We start from the raw sequence: 12,770 nt of genomic DNA, 5'->3' as shown, positions 1-12,770 counted from the left end.
CCGGTTTCAAAGGATACACACCCTTTTTCTGCTTGGCTTCCTTTAAGAAGAACCCTTGAATCTTTAAGAAGAATTTGGGATGTGCCTCTTCAATTAATTTATAGAAATCAGTATCGTTGCATCGGTCCTGCAGTCCACTCACTTCATTTGCCACCACCTCTTTTAAATCATGCAGTTTTTCAGGCCTATCTAGCAGTACAGCCCACTTTATATGGCGTAAGTTGTTAGTGGAGATTAGGTCGAGGGTCAGGAAACCCATACCCAAGCCTGGCACTGTTATCCCATGATCTAGTTGGAAGAGCAAACACAACGGGTTATGGTCACTCTCCACTCTAGGGGTGACCCTCATGTCCCTAACCCTGTTCCAGGCTCTGACATCTACAAGGATGTAATCAATCCTGCTACTTGCCCTGAGGTTGTCAAAAGTAGGAGCACCATGTAGATCAGAAAGAGTGCGTCCATTTGCAGCCCTCAATCCCCTGGCTAAGCACATACTCTTCAATTGAAAGGCTGTCTCAGACCACTTCTTTATCGGAGGTAAGTCTAGCTGCGGTATTCCCCATTTGGCATCCTCTTCTCGGGATAGTTCACTATCTTCAGGACCCAAAGATTCAAATGTGATATTCACATCACCCCCCACCATGATTGTAATGTGCTGTGGCAGGGCTTCCATGTTGTTATCTAGTACTGTTACCACATCAGAACCTTTACCCCCAGGAACTCCCCTAGCATAAATATTAAAAAGGGCCATCTCATATCCATCCCCCCAAGTAATCACAATTGCCAGTATGTCGCAGTTATTCACGGGCCTTACTCTTATGGTGCATTGCAGAGTTTGCCGTACCCATATAATTAGGCCCCCTGAAGGGCGCCCCTTGGGATTCTTTTTTGCGGGAATAAAGAAGTTTAGAAACCCTTGCTGATGAACAGGGAGCACTGCCCAGGTTTCCTGTAACATGAATATATCATGGGGCTGAATGAACTCCCCCCATTCTGGGGACTCTAATTTGCTCAAAATTCCCGCCAGGTTCCATGATAGAAGTTGGAGGCCCTCATTAGCTAAGGCAACCCTCTCTTCTGATGAGAACAAATTTTGACTACAAAGAGGATTTTGTGAATTAAGTGGAGGACTACACGCCTTACGATCATTGGAACCGCTGGCAGCAAAGGCTGGGTGCCTAGCTGGGCCATGCACCACCATACCCCGAGAGTGTTTACTCCCTTCTGCTGATTTGGTGGCAAGTAGGGGGATACATTTTGGTACTCTCCTCTCTGCAATGACAGTTTCTTCAGAAGGAATGTTGGCTGCGCGGTCCTTCAAGGCACTCTCCTCATGCAGTCAATCACACTCGTTTAGGCCTGATAGAGCTGAGAATCTGTTGTCCAAGGGCATACCCCAGCTACTTTTGGCGTCATAGGGCTTTCCTCTCCGTACCACCGTGTTCCATTTCGTTCTAAGCACAGAAGGATTAAGCTTATTCCCTGTCCTTGCATAAAAGAAGTCCAAAGTCAGTGGGACTATCTCTGTGGATCTACGCTGTGGGGGATATATATTAGCCAGGACATTTGGCAACACCTCTGGATCGGTGAAGTGCAAAATCACACAGGCCCCTCTAAATTTTTTGTTACTTCCCCCGATCCACTCTACTCTTCTAGCCTTTACCACCTCTTGGGCCAGTTGATCCATACCCCCCGGGGAAAAGGCCATATTACGCGAAAGCCAGTACAATGATTTATTAATCAGGGAAGATGAATTCTCTATGTGCCCAGGTTCCAAATGAGGGACATTGGCTAGGACCAGTACAAGTGGCGATGCCTCAACGATCAATTCTACTGGGCCCTTTTCTATATTACCCTCTTCGGATCTGTTCCTTCTCCCCAACCCTTCAGAAGCCCCGCTTTCACCCAGTCCTCCCGGGTCCCCCCCTCCAAGAGCATTGCCCAGCGTAGAAGTGAGGGGGATGTTAACCAAGGGTTCTAGCCTGTGTGGTGTCTAAGTTTCTTTCGACTCAACTCTCAGGATCTCCTGTCTAGGAGGATTTTCCTTTTCCTGAGTAGCTTTTTCCAGGAGGCCCCCTAGTCTAGTTACCTCTTCGGTTAGGTAGTCAATTTTAGTCTGGAGGGGTTTAGTTATATTCTTAATTTTGGTTTCTAGGGTGCTTACCATCCTCTTGAATTGATCCTCGTCCAGTGTTACCTTCCCTTCAATACGACCCCTTTCATCTTCACTACTCTTTTTACCTGGGGAGGTGTCAAGACGTTTTTGCCTGAGCGGAGCCCACCCCTCTTTGGCAGATTTTTGTCTCCCCCCTTAGAGCCTCTAGGGGCTGGTACCGGTACTGGGGGCTCGTCTTCTAGTAGTATGATTTCTTCATCTGGTATAGCATCAGCATCTACCTCAGCTAGGACCGCTACTAGCTGTGTTAAAGAGCTATTCTCCTGGGATGGCTGGTGGAGTGCCTCACTACTAGTGTTAAGGTTAGGTGTAACAAGGGGCATAATTTCTAATGATGGTGCTTGGGGGCTTAAACTCAGACTCAGGGAAGATCTCCTATCGTGATTTATTTTTGCGACAACTTGAACGAGATAATTGTCAATAGTATTGACAGTTTGGGGTGTTTTAGGTTTTGACATTTTCGACAGATGTGTCTCTATGTTACCTAAGTTATAACCCTTGAATGTATCAGTAAGGATGACTTTTTGTCCAAAGTTAGACAGGTATTACGTGACAATGCTTAATAGAAATGGAAATGGAGACTCACAAGTGAAGAGTTGAGCAGAGTCCCTGGCCCAGTCCAGTGCCGGACTGTCACAGACTGTCCCGCCCTTGTCCCGGGCTTAGCCCGGGCGCTCCAGCGTGCGACTCGCGGGGCGAGAGTGCGGACTGTCCTTAAGTGGCGCCTCCGGGCGCTCTCTGCGCGTCACGAGCGCGCCGCCCCAGAGGCTGCTCGGGGATGTGGTCCTGCGGGGCTGGGAATCTCCCGGCGCTCCCGCTCTGCAATTGGTGAATGAAGCAGCCGCCGCCGTATGCCTCGCGGCTCCGCCGACCCCAAAAGTCAGGTCAGGTTCAAGGCTAGGTCAGGGCTAGGTTCTCCGGTATGGTGGCAGGCAAAGTAGAAAATGAGTTCTTCACACCCTAGACAAGTAGCTATATCAGATGTCCTTAAGCCGATAGGAGCAACAAGAATAAATTAGTTGTTATAAGTTGCTGTTTCGCTAAATTTTTGAAGTTTTTAGAGGTTTTGAATTTCTTGCTGCCTGCTTGTTGCTTAGAATGGATATATAGCAGCATATAACAGTTTACAGTTTATGATAATATATAGCAGCACCGAGAAACAGTCAGATAAAGAAATCAGCAGTAACAGCAAATTATTATTTGAGACTTATTGCAGCTACTTAATGCCACTAGAATGGTTCTGAACCGATATTCCATCCATATGACATAAATGCGAGAAGTAATAGCAATCCTGCTCAAGTAGCAATACCGCCTGAGTCTTTGTATCAATGTATCCCAGCTTCTCACTCTTGCCCTTCATTCAGCTGCTTCCATTTCTGCCGGCGAAAAGGCTCTCCGCACACCCCGCTGCAGCCCTGCAGCTCTAAGAGGCGGATTCCAGCAAACCAGCGCCTTCAAACCAGCGTCTTCAGCGTTTCCAAACCTTCGCACACCTCCGCTCCCTCTGCATTCTGCCTCCGCCTCCGCCTCTGCCCCGGTATGATATTCTCAGCGGCTTTCACTCTCGCCGCTCTCTACGGTTCCTGCGGTTTCCACCCCGCCTCTCACCAACACACCGCAGCTCTCCACGGCCACACGGCTGCGCGGCTCCAGATACCGCTAACCGCTGACCGCTGTGTGTGTGCTGCCCAGAGCGCCGTGCGGAACCCACGGAACCAAACAAATCCCGGGCAGGTGTTAAGAAGCAGCCCGGCAGCAAGACGAGGGGGGCTCCGAGAAGTCTCTGCTCACAGGGGAATAAAGTAACCAAATTCCCCGAGACATATCGTGGTACATGCTAATAAAAACTGTGAAAGAAAGTTTGGCACTTGTTTGGGCTTGTGAATAATTTCCATGTGTTTGTGTATGGAAAGCCCTTCACATTAGTGGCCGATCATCAAGCAATGTTGGTGGTATTTGGCAATCCCACGGCAAAAATGCCTTCTAGAATTGAGCGCAGGGGTTTGAGGTTACAAGAGTAGAACTACACAATTCTTCCTCGTCCAGGGAAAGATCAGACACGGGCTGATTTGCCCTGGAACCCCATCTAAAACGGTGGAGAATTACATCAAATTTACTGTGAAATCGAGCACACCAACTGCCATGTCTTTAGAGCAAATTGTCACTGCCTCGAGCCGAGGTAGTGGCATGTCAAGATTAAAAGTTGTGGAACCAGTATTCTAGACCTCTCACTAATGACAGCGAGTATATGAAGTTCAGTAATGTAAGAGATTAACTTTCAGTAACGCAGGAAGGCCTCATTCTGCAAGGTACAGGGATTGTTATTCACCAAAGTCTCTGACAACAAGTAGTCACATTTTCCCAAGGAGATGGAAGAAAAGTTGCCAGTAAGCGAGCTCTCCGTGATCGAGTCTAGTTTCCGTACCTTGACAAAAGGGTCAAAAAAGAATTGAAGACTTGTCACATATGCAACTGTCTTTCATCTCAAGTTAGTCAGCAACCTTTGATTATGTCAGAATTGCCACATCATGCTTGGGAGATAATTGCTATTTATTTTTTATGGCCCTCCAGAGAATGGACATCATCTTCTAGTTATTGTTGATCAATACTCCCATTTTCTGTTAGTAGAAGACCTTTCATCCACTACACATGAGCAGGGTTATTCAAAAACTAGATGGCATCTTTGCGTCATGACTTGTACCTGCAATGTTAAAATCTGACAACAACCCGCCTTTTAATAGTCGAGAATTCAAAAGCGTTCTAAATTACCTCAGTATAAAGCATCAAAAAAGCACTCCCCTTTGACCCCAGGCCAATGATCTGGTAGAACGCCTCATGAGTACTCTAAAGAAAGCCGTTCAGCATTCTACATTGGGGAAGCTCGTCCACGAAGGTGTTTTGAACACTATTCTTTGAGGTTACCGTTTGACCCCCTCACTCAACCACAGAGGAAACCCCTGCAACTATCATGTTTGAAAGAGTCATGACAACCAAGCTTTCCCAATGGGAGGGGCTGGGAGTGACAGGGGATACATCTGCATTCATCTGCATGCTAATAGTCTTCTTGGGCTGGGAGAGAGGTGATTCACAGTTTCATTTGAATAGGTTGTGTCCTGCCCTCACTCAAAGGGCTGATTAACCCCCTACTGATCGTCTTGAGCCAGGAATGGGCTGCAAGGGATCTTCTGAGGGTTCCTTTGAAGTCCCCCGTTCATCAGACATTTTTGAGTATATGTACTGGAACTCTGATCCCATGTTTGTAGACGCTGCTTGGGACTTGTAGCCAGACACTGTTGGCTCTACAAACTGCTCAGAGCCATGTGGACTGCTGTGCTGCCAGGAGCAACTACCATGTTGACCAACTGCCTTGTTGTGTTGACCTGCTGCGGCTGGGCTGCAGGAAGGACTGCCAATTTGCAACCTAACTGTATATTCTGTCTTCTTGCTGCCACCTCCTTTTGTGCCCCGAAGTGCTCTCCAAGGGGTTGTTTGCTTTCCCCCTGTTCTCTCGTGGTCTCAGGGCCGTCAAAGACTTTGTTGCCTCTTTTCTCCAAGACTTCTGCTAGGAGAGCCCATTTTTCAATGGCTAGCATGTCTCCAGTGCTCCCTTCTGCGCCAAGTTAAAACTTTGTGCATTACAGGACAGTGCACCACGGGCCTACAGTGCAGCGCTTTCCAGGGGAGTGCCTTTGTGCATTCTAGGGAAATGCTCCATGTTTTACAACCCAGCATGTGGTTTTTAGTGTTTTTTTTAATAAAACCTTTACTCAAGACCAACTTGAGATTACAGTTACGTTTACTGCCTACAACCAGAAATTGGCCGGCATAGCGAATATGCAAGAATCACGCAGTATGAGGGCAGGGGAGTACACAGCATGCCGCCTACAACCCGTCGGGCCGGCCGCGTTGGCAGGAGTGTCTGGCTATGAAGGCAGGATTATCATTGCATGTTTAAGATTAGCTAGAACAATGTTGTTTCGCCTGGAGTCATTACCTGAGAAACAACCACGTCTTTTAGCCAGCGTGCTCACTGCAGCTGCATTGGATTGTGAACCTCCCCCCCGGAGTCTGGCAAGATATTGCCACCGTCAGATGCCACCAAGAACAAACTAGTGTGGCCCCTCTGGTTGTGGGACTCGAGGAACAGCCCCCGGAAGACTTGTACTGCTCTGAGGTGGTACAGTGCAGCGTCTAAGGCGGCAGAGCTACAGGAGCTGTACATACCCTTCAAGGCAGGCATTTCGACGACACGTTGTTCTGTAACATGTGGCGGCCCAGCATTCTGATGCTCATTCCAGCCAGCCTCGCCCCCTGGTTTTAATGCGTATACTGCACAAAGCTCCCAATGTCGGGTCCCACTCCGGAGACATGACAACATTGTTAGCAAGTTACAGATGCCCTGAGGACAGTGACCCTGCACCCACAAAGATACTGTGAGGCGGGTTGGGCTCAGAAGAGTGGTAAAGGAAGGAGAAATCCAAAACAAACAAGGATGCCTATCGCTCCTCCCTACTATTGCCTAGACAAAAAGTCTATTCTTTCAGGAAAGAACAGAAAAGTCCGCTTGCTCTAGCAAAGAATCTTCTTAAGGTCCCAGACCCCGGCTCTAGAAACCCCCCAGATCCCAAAGCAGATCAGGAAAAATGCCAGCAGCTAGCCAGATTTTTCCAAGAAAAGATTAAAAAAATCCTCGACTCGATCCCCCCTACAAACTCGACCAAGAAAAACGACCCCCCCGACACTCCTACCTCCCCCCGCCTATCCTCCTGGGGACTAATAACCACTGAAGAAGTCAGAAATACGCTAAAAACCATCAAAAGCGGCTCGCCTAGGGACCCCGCCCCGCTACGGACCCTCAAGGAAGTGGCTCCCATAATCATCCCTCCCCTCACCCATCTGATCAACGCCTCTCTCCAACAGGGAGTTGTCCCCCCTAGCTGGAAAGCGGCTGTTGTCAAAGCGCTACTAAAGAAACCCTCCTTGGACCCTACGGAATTGGCCAACTACAGACCAATTTCCCTTCTCCCCGGGACCAGCAAGATTGCTGAGAAACTGGTGAATAAGAAACTATCCCAGTTTCTGGAATCCAATAACCGGTTAAAAAACTCACAGACAGGTTTCCGCCCAGGGCAGGGCACTGACATCGCCCTCCTGGCAGCGGTGGAAGAGGCCAGAGCACTCTTAGACGAAGGAGGATCAGTGGCAGTGATCCTCCTCGACCTTAGCGCGGCCTTCGACACCGTCAACCACCAACTCCAGATCAAACGGCTCAAGAGGGTCGGTGTGGAAGGTACCGCTCTATCCTGGCTTTCTTCCTTTCTGGCCCAACGTTCCTTCCAGATCTGGGAGAATAACACCCGCTCCTCCGAAACACCCCTCCAATGTGGGGTGCCTCAGGGCTCCTCCCTGAGCCCCACATTGTTTAACATCTACATGTCCCCATTGGAGGAGGTTGTCACCCCGTTCGGAGTGAGCATCGTCAGCTATGCGGATGACACACAACTAGTTGTCTCCGTATCCCACCCTAGCCAACAACCTGCGGACTTATTCAACTGCCTGACGCAGATACAAGGGTGGATGAACAGTTCAGCCTTAAAACTGAATGGTTCAAAGACGGACATTCTCCTCCTTGGTCAGAAAGGGCTCACCTTCCCTCAGAATATCTGGCCACCCTGTCTGGGCCCCCCCCCCAGACCCAAAACAGGAAGTAAAAAGCCTTGGTGTATGGATTGAAACCGACCTGTCGTTCACCACGCAAGCAAAAAAAGTAGCTGGGACTTGCTTCAGGCTTCTGAAATCTATGAGAAAGATCTTGCCCTTACTTCCTCCTACCTCACAAAGACTACTAATCCAAGGCCTAATACTTCCAGGCTTGATTATAGCAACTCAATCTACTCGGGCGCACCCGAGGCAACTCTGAACAAGTTGCAGAGAATCCAAAATGTCGCTGCCCGGATCCTCACTAACACTCCTGCCAGAGCCTCAGCTAAACCAGCATTGAAGCTCCTTCACTGGCTCCCAGTGAGGGAACAAGTGATATTTAAAGCCCTGTGTCTGGCACACAAAGTACTGCAGAACCAAGGCCCCCCTATTCTAAGAAAATTTATCAGACCGTACAAAGCCTCAAGATCCCTCCGATCGGACAAGGAGGCTCTTATCATCCTCCCCAGATTCAAGAAAGCTCACTTGGGTGGAAGACGCTTCTCGGTCCACACCGCACGCCTCTGGAACGCTCTCCCCCGAGACCTGAGAACGGAACCTAACTACTTACGTTTTAGGAAACGGCTGAAAACTCAACTGTTCCCTTAACTTAACTCTCTCCCCCCTAATCCTGCTTTCCCCCCCCCCCCTTTTTTTTGCTTCCGGACCCGCAGACGTAGGGATCTTAGCGCTGGGATACCTCCGGGTGACTACGCGCTCTAAATTTTTTTTAATAATAATAAAGCCGCCCTACTCTCCTTCAAGGGTGGCTTTGTTACCCTTGGGAAAAGAGACGCGATTCAAGCAGCCCCGGCGGGCTCCAAATTCGCAAGAGCGTGAGGGGCATTTCTTGTTCAGCATTGTCTCTGCTCTGGAGATGACCGCAAGAATGGCGCAGGGCCGTCCATAGAGGAGAACTGCTGGAAGACTCAAGCTCAATTACTGTTTAGCGTTTAGTAGGTGCTCCTGCGCCCTACGTTTGGTTTCTAAATGCAATCACTTCAACCACGTTCACTACAGTTACCATATGAAGTGTAATAGGAGCGCAGGTGCGCTGTGACCTATGTTTTCATAGTAATTTATGTGTTTTTCTCTGACAAACCTGCATTATTTGCACTAACAGTTTGATTTAAGTCATTTTAGTCTTGTTTGATGTACAATATAGAATTTATTTTTATTTAATCCTCCGTGGAGTCCCTTTTGTGGTTTACGCACTGTGTTGCTGTACGAGTGTGTTGCACAAATGCTTTGCACATTGCCTCTTTAAACTAGCCTGACTGCTCTGTGCGAAGCTACCAGAGGGTGAGCGCAGATTATCTCAGGTGTGTATTTGACTTACCCTGACTAAAGTGGTGGATTCTGCCTGGCTTAGTTGCCTACCCTAGCCAACCAGAAACCCCATGTCCAACAGTGGTTCTTGTGAATCACTTGATTTCCCAGCATGCTCCTGCTGCAGAACTATGTCACTGCACTGTGTAGGAGGGCTAGCGACCATTTGTGCCTCTAAGGGAAGTTGACTCTTCTTCTTAGAACATAATTTTTTTCCCTGAATTGTAACTGTTCACTTCTCCATATTATAACAATGCAGCTTTTTCAAGAAATATTTTCGATGTGTAATTTTCTATATTTTTTCTATTTCTGCAGCACAACAAACACATCTAGAAAGTATGAATGGGAAAGAAAGCCTTAAAGGTTCCGGAGGCAAGATGAATTTTACTCAAAATATCTACTTTAAAAAACGGCACAGAATGCACATGAGGGAGAGTCCTTATCGCTGCACCATGTGTGAGAAGAGCTTCAATCACAAGGCATATCTACTAAAGCACGAACTAATACACACTGGAGAGAGACCTTATCACTGCACTGTGTGTTCAAAAAGCTTCTCTCGGAAGGGAAACCTTGTACGGCATCAAAGTGTACACACTGGAGAGAGACTTCATCATTGCACCGTGTGTTCAAAGCGCTTTTCTCAGAAGGCAACCCTTGTGTTGCATCAAAGAACACACACAGGAGAGAGGCCTTATCACTGCACTCTGTGTTCAAAGCGCTTTGCTCATAAGGGTAACCTTGTAGAGCATCAAGGAACACACAGTGGAGAGAGGCCTTATCACTGCTCTGTATGTGCAAAGAGCTTCACTCAAAAGCATAATCTCCATGAGCATCAACGCATACACACAGAAGAAAAGCCTTATCACTGCACCTTGTGTGAGAAGAGCTTCAATAAAAAGACAACTCTACTAAAGCACAAACTAATACACACCGGAGAGGGACCTTATCAGTGCACTGTGTGTTCAAAGCGCTTTTCTCAAAAGGAAGGCCTCGTACGGCATCAAAGAGCGCACACAGGAGAGCGGCCTTATCACTGCACTCTGTGTTCCAAGCGCTTTGCTGTTAAGGGATCCCTTGTACGGCATCAAATCGTACACACAGGAAAGAAGCTTTATCACTGCACTGAGTGTTCAAAGCGCTTTGCTCATAAAGGATCCCTTGTACGGCATCAAATCGTACACACAGGAAAGAAGCTTTATCACTGCACTGAGTGTTCCCAGCGCTTTGCTTATAAGGGAACACACACAGGAGAAAAGCCTTTTCGCTGTACTGTGTGCGAGAAGAGCTTCAATCAAAAGGAAAATCTACAAACGCACCAACTAATCTAATTTCTTTATAAATGTGCTGAGCGTTTCTCACTGCTAGTTGATTCTATTGTACCAACCGAATATAGGATTCATTTACCACCTCTCTCATGCATTACATGAGGGCACAGCCGCAACGCTCTCACGCCGTCTTACAAAATGCACACTAAACAACTACTTACATGTCACAACAACTTTGAGCTCACAGCTAGGGCTCTCAGCACAGCGCCCTATTCGCAGATGCCAAAGTCCTAACAAATCGAAGCCCGTAGCCCCTCTGCAGCGCACAGAGGTACTCGACTCGTGGAACGGACTTGCTTCCATCTTCAGCCCAGGTGCTGCTCGCTCTTTGTGGTGCCTGATTAACGTTGGAGCTGCAGAAAAAAACGTGGGCTCTTTTCCCTTCCCATCATACCTTTTACCACATATGTTTAAGAGTTAGTAGTTGAACTGTGGTTATTGCAGATGTATGTAGACATCTTTTCCTAAATAAATCCTGCTGTATCTTTCATTTTAAATGGTTTGAGTCAGCATTTATTTTTGTGTCGCTCTGTAAGCTCTACAGCGCTCAGGCTTCGGTAGTGAAGAGTGCTGCCGCAACCAACTGGAAAGCAGCGAACCCACCAAGCAGCTCCGTATCTATGTGTACCACCAGGTATAAGTTCATTTACCTCTTGTAAGAAGTTAGTACTGTGTCCAGACTGATTTTTTAATTTATTTTTTTCATCCAAGCCCTTTTTTGCTTTCCTCATTCGAAGAATGCAAAATACAACAAGACTTAGGGCAGGATGTACTAGCATCAGGAATGCCGATTTCCTAATTGTGATTCTCTCTGAGTCACAATTTGGAAATCGGAATTCCTAATGTAGGAAACTCTTTTGAGTTTCATTAGCGATTGCTAGCGAGTGACAAATAGACCTACCTCATGCATATTAGTGTGGTAGGTCGCAATTTGAGACCCATTAGGAATCACAGCCATCACAGAGATGGCAGCCTACTGAGCACAGCAGACCACCATGTCTATGATTGGTTTTTAATAAAGCAGTCAGTTTTTTTTTTTAATGCAGCCCGTTTTCCTTAAAGCAGGGGTCTCCAAACCGGTCCTGGAGGGCCGGATCCATGCCAGATTTTTTGGATATCCCCACTGAGATACATGTAGTAATTTTAAAATTGTGGCATGGATCCAGCCCTTCAGGACCGGTTTGGAGACCCCTGCCTTAAAGGATAATGGGATGCATTTAAAAAGAAAAAAAATAAGTTTTTTCGTTTAATTTTTTAAGAGTAGACAGTGGGGTCCGTGGGACAGCTGCCTGCTAAAAATATTTGTTTTCCATTCTTCAAAGGACCCCTATCTATTTGCAAATGGGTTACCACCTCCTTCAAGTAGTCAGTAAAATGTGACCTTAATTCGGTCGCAAAACTTTCATACAGCCCATTTGGATTCAGTAATTGGGAGAAATGCTGTAAACACGCCCCTTTTAAATGACAAATCGCAGACGTAAATTACGAGTAGGTAGCGTGTTACAGAATCACAATTTGTATTTGGTACATTTGTAAAAGCATTTTTGCGGTTGGATGTTTCCGACTGCAAAAATGCTTCGCACAAGTGGCCCCTAATGATTTACTACCCCAGCAGCAGAACTAGCCAATAGGGCACTAAACTAATGGTGCAGCGTCAACTTTGCACGTGTGCAGCAACAGCGGTGGCTTGAGCACTGCCACTTAGTTAAAAAAATTAAATAATAATTTGTTGGATGGGGGTGGTCCCTGGGTGGCAGTGATAGGTACTGCTGACCACACAGGGGCCTCTCCCTCCCAGGAACGTTGCTAAGCGTTTGGGGTCTGACCCTCAGATGTGAGTGTTAGGCATTTATAGTTGCACACAGAGAGATCCCACTATACCACAGAAGAACAACACACCAGTTAATTATAGGTCAAAGAGGTTCTTTATATAACAGTTGTCTTCGAGATCAAAAGGTCCACAAGTACACTACGTTGTCAGGATAGGGGTGGGGGCCTCCCTCGGCCCGAAGGATCCAGGGGATAGTCTGGACAGGATATAGCTGCGATAGGTTCTCAGTGCTCACAGTCCACGGGCCGAAAGTCTCTCGCCCGGGTTGGTCTCACAAGACCGTGAAGATCAGCAGTGGTGGGGCCGGCTGGCGGCTGGCCCTCAATCCTTGAACCATGGGGGTATTGATGGAATGCTGCTGCAGGCGTATCAGGCTTACGGCTCCCAATCCTTGAGACGCGTGATACGA

General features: G+C 47.5%; 1 protein-coding gene across 1 annotated transcript in view; it reads left to right on the top strand.

Annotated features, from left to right (window-relative positions):
• The window catches only part of LOC147669121 (uncharacterized), a 115,317-nt gene extending 104,642 nt beyond the window's left edge, over positions 1-10,675 (top strand). Inside the window, exon 2 of the mRNA XM_086948207.1 lies at positions 9,521-10,675. Coding sequence (XP_086804333.1) covers positions 9,521-10,533 — 1,013 coding nt within the window. The 3' untranslated portion in view covers positions 10,534-10,675. The remainder of the gene's footprint in view (positions 1-9,520) is intronic.
• The last annotated feature ends 2,095 nt before the right edge of the window (positions 10,676-12,770 follow it).

The sequence above is a fragment of the Lissotriton vulgaris genome, unplaced genomic scaffold, assembly GCF_964263255.1.
Source record: "Lissotriton vulgaris unplaced genomic scaffold, aLisVul1.2 SCAFFOLD_1759, whole genome shotgun sequence".
Classification (NCBI taxonomy): domain Eukaryota; kingdom Metazoa; phylum Chordata; class Amphibia; order Caudata; family Salamandridae; genus Lissotriton; species Lissotriton vulgaris.
This window is presented reverse-complemented; position numbering and strand designations above follow the sequence as displayed.